General features: G+C 34.5%; 1 protein-coding gene across 1 annotated transcript in view; it reads left to right on the top strand.

Annotated features, from left to right (window-relative positions):
- Positions 1-372: 372 nt before the first annotated feature.
- The window catches only part of LOC114337661 (N-terminal kinase-like protein), a 126,803-nt gene continuing 116,383 nt past the window's right edge, over positions 373-10,792 (top strand). The window contains exon 1 of the mRNA XM_028288172.1: positions 373-595. Within this exon, the coding sequence (XP_028143973.1) occupies positions 482-595 (114 nt within the window). The 5' untranslated portion in view covers positions 373-481. The remainder of the gene's footprint in view (positions 596-10,792) is intronic.

The following is a 10,792-nucleotide window of genomic DNA, read 5'->3' as shown; positions in this document are numbered from 1 at the left end:
ATCAAATAAAAATTTCATTTTATAGTTTATGATTTATTCGCAACAATATATTGGATACAGTAAAAAGACAGGATTTAGGACAATTTCTCTATTCTAATTTTTATCTTTTGTTGCTATTAGATTAATTTAAAATAATTTTAATTGTAAGTAAATTTATTGGTTAAGTATAAAATAACCGATAGATTCTACATTATTCTATTCTAATTACTTTATATTTAAAAGACCTTTAATTTCTTAAGTGACTCCGCCTATGAGGATAATAAAAATAAAGGCTGTGAAACATGTGGCTATCTTCACATCGGTATTAATTATCTATGGAAGTCAGCCATTTTCTAATTATTCCGGACAACTGGTAAAATTGGCATCACGGCATTTACTGCGTATATATCAATTGACATTTCAATTATAGGTTAGAATTTTAATTATTTATGTGATCTTTTTTCTCAACTGCATGAACATTTTTGTGATAAATTAATTCAATATGTGGTCATTTTTTTCTCGTGATCCTTCTAAAGACTTCAATTTTGAAATTGGAGAGTTAGTGCCAAGTTTAGAAGACAAAAGTGTATGGAACCTGCATAAAGGAAAAAAGAAGGTAGACTTGTTGGCATAATTTGTATAAACAAATAAATGAAACTTCACATGTAGCTCTATTTTTTTAGTATTTACTAATGTGGCTTTTGATAATCGTATGAGTAACCACAGGTTTTCTTCAAATTAATAAATCGTGCTGTTATATTAGAACTAATTTAGAAATATAAAGCAGCATATCAACAGTCTCTCTACCTATTCAATATCATTAAGAATTCCCTTAGGACAGAAAATGTTTTAATAAATTTTTCTATATTTCATAAAATTTAAGAAGTTATATTAAAATAGTTTTGATATTTTGCAATATTAATTGATTTATATCTGTAATCAACAAGAATTATGTGTCACAGTTATAGCTAAGTTTATGTGATAAACGTAGTTAGTTATGATATAAGTGTTAAAAGTACAATTTTAAGGCACGCATTCTGCAATTCACATGAGTGCCTTAAAAATGTACTTTTTAACATGTATAATCATACAATATTTTTTCTACAAACGTCTTATATATCAACAATTATAATTTATTCATTCTCAATTACAGGACAATATCTACAAAAACTTTTACTTCAACTTGATTGACATTCCATTTTTATATTTTTCTTGACATTACATCAAAACTGCCTATACTGTCAATACGTAAATCATTACAACTATAGAATAACATCTTACTTTTATTGTTGTATATTCTAACAAATTTTAATAGTTTTTTTCTACAAATGTGGTAAAAATGCAATAATACAGTTTAAATTAAATTTTAAAAAACCTTTTAAACCACTTTTTTCAAATTGCGCAAGTTGTACTATTAATATTAATGTTAATAAATGAAATATAAATATTTTTACGTTTCACAATTTGACAATTCACTTTTAACTGCAGTGCCTTAAAATTTTTAAAGCACTAGTGCTTTAAAGTAGCATTTTTAACGCTCCTATGGAGTGCTAAAAATTGCATTTTTAACACGATTGTAGAAAACAGATGTTATTCAATATTAAGTGGGATAATGTGGCCACATTGCCATCATCAGATAGAGAGCATTATGAACCCTTAAAACATGTTAGAACTAATTTACTTATATATACAGGGTGCAGCATTAGTGCGAGGAAGTCCAATTACTCATCATTCTCTTTGCCTTATCCCTATGCGGGGTCGTCATCCCTAATTGCATTTCTCCACACAATTCTATCTTGGGTCATATCAATGTTAATCCCCTTTACCAACATGTCCTGCCTTATCATCTCCCCCCAGGTCTTATTTGGTCTTCCTCTCCTACTCCTTCCAGGAATCTTCACTTCAGCAATTCTTCGTATTGGGTGATTAACATCTCGACATTGAACATGACCAAACCATCTTAACCTATGCTCTCTCATTTTGGCATCAATTGGTGCCACACCTAGACTTTCCCTAATATACTCATTTCTAATTTTATCCTTCTTTGTCCACTCATCCATCTAAGCATTCTCATTTCCGCCACATGCATTCGTTGTTCCTCTTTCTTTTTCACTGCCCAACATTCAGTTGTGTACATCATAGCCGGTCTTATGGCTGTTTTATAGAATATATGGCTGTGTCCCAAATAAAGTATGTGCCTCCTAGCGGAGGGATACGGGCAACAATACATTGGCTTATAGGGCAGTCCTTACATTAGGGATCCTGGCCTATACAGAAAAATGCAGGTGGGCGTGGGGTAATACTGCACTTTGGCTGCATTGGTGGTGTATTGGCCAAACGTTCAGGGCAGGGTATGGTGCTGATAGAAAAGGCATTCAGGCATCAAATATCCAAACAAAATCTTTTCAGGCCATAATAATGAAAATACCTTCTCCAATGATATAAAAAACTTATACTGAAATGTTGGCATCTCCTGAGGTAAAATGTGCCGGAAGTAAAATGAGGCTCCGTTCGGATTTCCGGGTGAGGACTATCTCAGGGGGAACACCATTGCAGGTTAGAAAAATCAGGATAGGGTCGTGGAATCTTGGTAGTCTTACAGGTAAGAGTCTGGAGTTAGTGTATGCGCTCAAACGAAGAAGAGTTCAAATTGCTTGCATTCAAGAAACTAGGTGGAAAGGACAAAGGACAAAAGAATTAGGTGAAGGATACAAGTTGTGGTATGCAGGGAGTAGTAACACTAGAAATGGAGTTGGTATAATTGCTGATAGTGAAATGAAAGATAACGTAGTGGAAGTTGTAAGAACGAGTGATAGAATGATGTCAGTGAAATTTGTAATTGATAAAGAGGTATTGGATGTTATGTGTGTGTATGCTTCTCAAGCAGGTCTGGGTGAGAATGAAAGAAGAGCTTTCTATGACCAATTAGGAGATGTCCTGAGTGATATTCCGTCAGAGGAGAAAGTTATAATAGGAGGTGATTACATGGGGGATTAGGCTTTGGAACTAGAAATGAAGCTGAACTGACATGCTGGAATTAGCAACAGCATTGGATATGGCGATTGTTAACACATTCTTTAAAAAGAGATAAACTCAACTTATTACGTACAAAAGTGGACAACATCAATCCCAAATAGACTATTTCATGATAAGGAAAGAAGACATACGTGAATGCAAGGACTGCAAGGTAATAGTGAGGCAGGAAGCCAACAACATAAGCTTCTTGTTCTGGACATCGAAGTAAAAAGTGAAACTAAACCAAAATATCGGAGAGGACCACAAAAAATCAAGTGGTGGATGCTAAAAGATGAGAAAGAAGGTCTATTCAGGGAAAGAATAGTAGAGAAAATATGTTGGAACATGAAAGGAAGCCCTACCACAATTTGGAGAAAAAATGGCCAGTAGTATTAGAGAGACTGCTATTGAAATACTGGGGAAAACGTCAGAAAAAAAGCTTGAGGATAAAGAGACTTGGTGGTGGTCAAACGAAGTTCAAGGAAAAATAAAAGAGAAGGGAAAATTATATAAAAAGTGGCAAGAAACCAGATCCAACACAGATCTTCAAAACTATATGGTCGCGAAAAAGGAAGCGAAAGTAGCAGTAGCAAAAGCTAAAGCAGAAGCGTATTCAAACCTATATGATCAACTTGATACCAGGGAAGGCAAAACGAAGATATATAAAATAGCCAAACAGAGAGCAAAGAAAGCAAAAGATTTTAATCAGATTAGATGTATCCGAGATGAAAATAATAAAATACTAGTTCACGAAAAGGATGTCAAAAAGAGATGGAGAAAGTACTTTGACAGTAGCAGCAATGGTCAATAAAATAACAAAAGAGGAAGTGGCTCAAGCGCTTCAAAAATAAAGAAAGGAAAAGTGGTAGGACCAGATGATATTCCTGGGGAAGTATGGAAAGCATTGGGAGAGACAGGAACAAGGTGGCTAGCAGGTTTATTTATTAGAATTATGGAAGTTGGTAAAATGCCAGACGAATGGAGAAACAGTATATTAGTACCTGTCTATAAAAACAAGGGAGATTAACAGCAGTGTACAAACTACAGGGCTATAAAACTGCTTAGCCACACCATGAAAATATGGGAGAGAGTAATTGATAGACGGATACGTGAAGAGACCGACATATCCGAGAATCAATTTGGCTTTATGCAGGGCAGATCAACAACAGACGCAATTTTCATTATAAGGCAGTTGATGGAAAAATATAGGAGTAAAGAACAAACGCTCATATGGTATTCATTGATCTTGAGAAAGCATATGATAGAGTTCCTCGAGAGATTCTATGGTGGGCACTCAATAAGAAAGGAGTCCCTGGTGCATATGTAAAGATTGTGAGGGATATGTATGAGGGAGTAATGACTAGTGTTAGTACAGGTGTGGGAGAGACTGATAACTTTCATGTGAAAGTAGGATTGCACCAAGGCTCGGTGCTTAGTCCGTATTTATTCTCATTAGTTTTGGACCAGATAACAGCGAAACTAAGGGTAACATTCCATGGTGCTTAATGTATGCTGATGATGTCATGTTACTAGGAAATAGTGAAAGAGACTTAGAACAAAAACTGGAACAGTGGACACAAGCTCTGGATAAAATAAGGATAAAATTAAAAATGAGTATATTAGGGGAAGTCTAGGTGTGGCACCAATTGATGCCAAAATGAGAGAGCATAGGTTAAGATGGTTTGGTCATGTTCAATGTCGAGATGTTAATCACCCAATACGAAGAATAGCTGAAGTGCAGATTCCTGGAAGGAGTAGGAGAGGAAGACTAAAGAAGACGTGGGGGGAGACGATTAGGCAGGACATGTTGGTAAAGGGGATTAATATTGATATGACCCAGGAGATAATTGTGTGGAGAAATGCAATAAGGGAAGCCCACCCGCATAGGGATAAGGCAAAGAGAATGATGATGATGTCTGTTTTATAGAATTTTCCCTTCAGCTTCATTGGAATTTTTCTGTCACACAACACACCACTCGCTTCTTTTCACTTCATCCATCCAGCCCTAATTCCACTGCATGCATCTCCATCTATTTCGCCATTACTCTGTAATACCGATCCTAGGTACTTAAAACTATTGCTTTTCACAATCAGTTCACCATCCAAAGATACCATTTTATTTGTAGTAACTCCATCTTTAAATGAACATTGCAAATACTCTGTCTTTGTCCTATTAAGTTTTAGACCTTTTTCCTCCAGAGCTTGTCTCCAATGTTCCAGTTTTTGTTCTAAGTCTCTTTCATTATTTCCTACTAACACGACATCATCAGCATACATTAAGCACCATTGAATGTTACCCTGTAGTTTCGCTGTTATCTGGTCCAAAACTAATGAGAATAATTAAGGACTAAGCACCGAGCCTTGGTGCAATCCTACTTTCACCTGAAATTTATCAGTCTCTCCCACACCTGTCTTAATACTAGTCGTTACTCCCTCATACATATCTCTCACAATCTTTACATATTCGCCAGAGACTCCTTTCTTATTGAGTGCGCACCACAGAATCTCTCGAGGAACTATATCATATGCTTTCTCAAGATCAGTGAATACCATATGAGCGTTGGTCTCTTTATTCCTGTATTTTTCCATCAGTTGCCTTACAATGAAAATTGCATCTGTTGTTGATCTACCCTGCATAAAGCCAAATTGATTATCGGATATTTCGGTTTCTTCACGTATCCGTCTATCAATTACTCTCTCCCATATTTTCATGGTGTGACTTAGTAGTTTTATAGCCCTCTAGTTTGTACATTGTTGTATGTCTCCCTTGTTTTTGTAGACAGGTACTAATATACTGCTTCTCCATTCATCTGGCATTTATCCAACTTTCATAATTCTATTAAATAGACCTGCTAGCCAACTAGTCCTGTCGCCAGTGGGGGTACAACGGCCTCCTTAATTCAGATGGGCTTACCCAAGTTTTTTTATGTATTTTGAACCGTAGAACACGTATTTTTTGGGTAACAGTCGATCCGGATGTCGATAAGTTTGTTATAAACAAAGAACTTGAGGAATCACATAACAGCGATTTCTCGGAAAACAAAACATTTTTTTGTAATTTTTGGGTCATTCTAAGCAAAAAATGTTTTTACAAGTTTTTTCGTAGGATGCATCGAAAAGTCGAAAAATTTCAATTTTTGAACCCGAATAACTTTTGATTGAAAAATAAAATAGCAATTCTGATTACCGCATTTGAAAGTTCAAGTCAAATTCTATCGGTTTTGATTACTTTCATTGCTAAAAATTAATTTTTTTATTGTTAAACAAAGCTATAAACACATAATGATTGAATGATGTTTTCAATGCATTTCCCATTTGAAATCGAACGAGTAGGCGCGCATACAAAATTTCTACGTAGCTTTACGTACATTAAAACGCATGCATTGGGCACGGGAAACACTATGTATTTATGGCTTTGTTTAGCAAATAAAAACTTAATTTTTAGCAATGCAAATAATCAAAACCAATAGAATTTGACTTGAATTTTCAAATGCAGTAAGCAGAATTGCTATTTTATTTTTTAATCAAAAGTTATTTGGGTTTAAAAATTACACTTTTTCGATTTTTTGAAAGTTCAATCACGTTTATCTCGAACACTATGCATCCTACGACAAAAATTGGAAGACCATTTTCTGCTGAGAATCACCCAAAAAATACAAAAAAAATGTTTTGTTTTGCGAAAAATCGCTGTTATGTAATTCCTCAAGTTCTTTGTTTATAACAATCTTATCGACATCCGGATCAACTGTTACCCAAAAAAATTTGTGTTCTACGGGTCAAAATACATAAAAAAAACTTGGGTGAGTCCATCTGCATTAAGGAGGCCGTTGTACCCCCCCTGGCGACAGGACTAAACTTATTCCTGTCTCTCCCAATGCTCTCCATACTTCCCCAGGAATATCATCTGGTCCTACCGCTTTTCCTTTCTTTATTTTTTGAAGCGCTTGAGCCACTTCCTCGTTTGTTATTCTGGTAACCATTGCTGTTACTGTCTCCGGTAACTCCACAGGCTGTCTGTCAAATTTTTCATTTAATAAACTGTCAAAATACTTTCTCCATCTCTTTGACATCCTTTTCGTGAATTAGTATTTTATTATTTTCATCTCGGATACATCTAATCTGATTAAAATCTCTTGCTTTCTTTGCTCTCTGTTTGGCTATTTTATATATCTTTGCTTCGCTTTCCCTGGTATCAAGTTGATTGTATAGGTTTGAATACGCTTCTGTTTTAGCTTTTGCTACTGCTACTTTCGCTTCCTTTTTGGCGACCATATAGTTTTGAAGATCTATGTCCGATCTGGTTTCTTTCGACTTTTTTTGGAAGTCCAATTACTCATTTATTGTAAAAGATACGAAATAAAATGTTAAGGTAAAAGTTGGGGCATAGACAGGACTGTACTTTAAAAACATTTTCAAATGTACACCAAAGACTAAATTTTCGAAAAGCAATCTCAACAATGCCACTGAGTCTGTCATCTGGGACATACATAGATAGATTTAGAGAGGTGGCTTTCTGGCCTATTCCACTGCGACCTTTTCAGATCTATTGTGGTCCTCTAGTCCTAGATTACATTTTCTAGCCTGAAAGGTCTAATAGCTTAGAGACTGAATATCTCGGACATACCTACATACCAGTGGTATGTTTACTTGATTTTACTTTGTCAGGCCAGGTCAAAGCATTTCTCAAGTATTCTCAACAAACAATACTCAAAAATTGAACTCAATTATGCCATTGAATCGACTTGGGCTTACACAAAGATTACATTTTCGAAAATCAAACTCAACAAAAAAAGACACACCAATTTGATTGTATGTTTACTTGATTTTACTTTGTCGGTCAGGACGAACCATTTCTCAAGTATTCTCAACAAATATAGTGTCCACAACTCAAATAAAAGTTATAATGGTTATGGAAACATATTATATCCCAAGATATAAGACTACATGTGGTGTTCCTGTATGTCTCACAGAACATCTCAAGAAAACAAAACTGAGACCACAAAAAAATACCAAAAACATACACATACTACAATATCTGACCACACAAAGACACAAAATTAACAGAGACAAAAATCATAACAATATTATCGCTCTACGTAGTTAAAAAATCAGCAACTAAAACCAGAAAGAAACAATGTTTATTATTAGATTCTCTTACTAATAAAACAAAAAAGAGCACCACAGACTGTAAAACAAGGTAAGTAAATACCAAAAATATTTTCTTTTCTGGTACAGTATTTTTTTGGTAATTGAAAGTAAACATAGATTTAAAAATCTATTGCAATTATTAATTAAGTTATGGGTTTGTTTCCTTAGCCAAGCCGCACACCAAAGAAACATGAAACGAAAAACATGAAACATGAAACGAAAAACATGAAACATGAAACGAAAAACATGTTTCATGAAAAGAAAACACTGCTAAAAAAATCTCAAAGTCCGCCTACTAATGAAACGAGTGTGATTCATGCTCATGACACATTTTTATTTTCGGAGAGTTTCATAAATGGCCGGACGTATATTTGTTTAGCAGTGGTTTGTTTCCATGAAACGTAATTTACGTTTCATGTTTCTTTGATGTGCGGCCGGGCTTTAATCTACAGTACACAAAAGAAAACAAATGCTGCATTGTTCAGAAATGGAAGAGATATGGGGGTGGTGCTTTGGATCATTCTTACTGGCTCAGAAATAAAAATAAACTTGAGGAAAAAAATTATAAGAGCTAAACCAGAAATACCTACTAAACTATTAATATCCACAAGGAAGAATTTCCTATAGCTGGCTGTATACCATTAATTACAAGTAAATTTAATGAAGAATTCCTCTTGGTAAAAGGTATATTAATTTAAAAAATAAAAAAAAAGGTATATTAATTTAAAAAGCCCCTGGAAGGGCTACAAATATAAAAACAAAACGTTTTCGCTCTGTAACAAGAGCATCATCAGTGTTACAAGAACATGGTGAGCCACCCAAAAATACAAAGGTTAAAAATAGACTAAAAGTCTGATAAATGTAAACATCATAATATCCAAAGGATGGATATAATTCTTATGGATATGGCTTTAGGGCAACATATGACTCCCACACGTGGTAAGTGGGTTACTAGGTAATAATTAATTAGGTCATTATGTTACAAGAGGTGACAGGCAACTGTTTTTAAACTATTTTTAAAAAGTTTTTTTAAACCTATTTTTAAAAGGTGTTAACCTTAGTATCTTTGGGTGGCTCACCATGTTCTTGTAACACTGATGATGGTCGTGTTACAGAGCGAAAACGTTTTGTTTTATATTTGTAGCCCTTCCAGGGACTTTTTAAATTAATATACCTTTTACCAAAAGGAATTTTTCATTAAATTTATTAAAATATTAAATAAAACGAATCGCCAAAAAATGCCCCACTTTGTCTTTTCTTTGAGAGACAAAGAAAACTCTTAAAAAATTATTTGCACCAGGAAACGCAAAATTAAAAATTACTGGCTGCTATTTTTTAACCGGAAGACATATACTGTGTCTTGATTTTTTATTAACATTTAAGAAAAAAGCGACAAAAAACTATGGCTTGTAGATGAAAACGTTTAACTCATGACTTTCTTGAAAAAATGTACTTGCTCTTTAAAATGAGATTTTATAAAATAAAATATGTTAAACAAAAGAATTAGGTATTGCAAATGAAACAAGAAAGTAACCATTTTTTTCAATTGTTTAAAATTATTAAAATAAAGAATAAAAATATTTAAAACATGTTTCACAATAAGTTTTTATGTAGTTACTTAGTATATGTGCAAAATATGGGTTTGATTGGTCAAGAAGTTTTTAAACACTTCCATTTGTTTATCCCATTTGAGAGAAAAAAAGTTTTTTCAAATGGTCTCAGAAGATGTGCTTTGTCAATATTTAGCAGGGCTTTTTTGGTCTCATTCTCTTCGTAAGGTTATTCATTTTTGCTTACAAATAATTGGCGCATAATGAAATACCATTTTTTGCCTTATAAACAATTAAATTACACAGGTTTACAAAAAAAAATAAACTGTGGACTATTTGACGAAACCATATGACAAGGGGGTTTTTGGGGTCGCTGATCATGAATCCGGGATCCGCTGATCTCTATCACATCAGGTAAAGGTCATTTCAAGGTCAAATCAAGATACATCGATAATCGCTCTGAAAAAGTATATTAGGGGGTTTTTAGGGTCGCTGATCACGAATCCGGGGTCCGCTACCTTCTCTTACGTCTAGCTCAAGGTCATTTCAAGGTCAAATCAAGATAAATCGACACAATCGCTTTGAAAAAGTATATTAGGGGGTTTTTGGGGTCGCTGATCACAAAACTGGGGTCTGTTGAGCTCTACCGCGTCAGTAAAGGTCATTTCAAGGTCAAATCAGTTGTGTGATCAGCGACCCCAAAAAACTCCTAATATACATTTTCAGAGCGGTTGTATCCATTCATCTTGATTCGACCTTGAAATGACCTTGAGCTAGACGTGAGAGAGGTCAGCGGACCGCGAATTCGTGATCAGCGAGCCCAAAAACCCCCTAATATACTTTTTAGAGCGACTGTCGATTTATCTTGATTTGACCTTGAAATGACCTTAACCTGATGTGATAGAGATAAACGGACCCAGGATTCGTGATCAGCGACCCCAAAAACCCCCATGTCATATGGTTTCGTCAAATAGTAAATTTATTTTTTTTTGTAAACCTATGTTATCTGCGCTGTTTTAATTTTTACAAAAAAATATGTTTACAATATATGTTTTATGTTTACAAAAAAATTGCTTTTCTCGCTTCGAAATCACCTTTTG

This window comes from Diabrotica virgifera, chromosome 5 (assembly GCF_917563875.1).
Source record: "Diabrotica virgifera virgifera chromosome 5, PGI_DIABVI_V3a".
Lineage (NCBI taxonomy): Eukaryota > Metazoa > Arthropoda > Insecta > Coleoptera > Chrysomelidae > Diabrotica > Diabrotica virgifera.
Note: the sequence above shows the minus strand (reverse complement) of the source record. Positions and strands in the feature narration are given on the sequence as shown.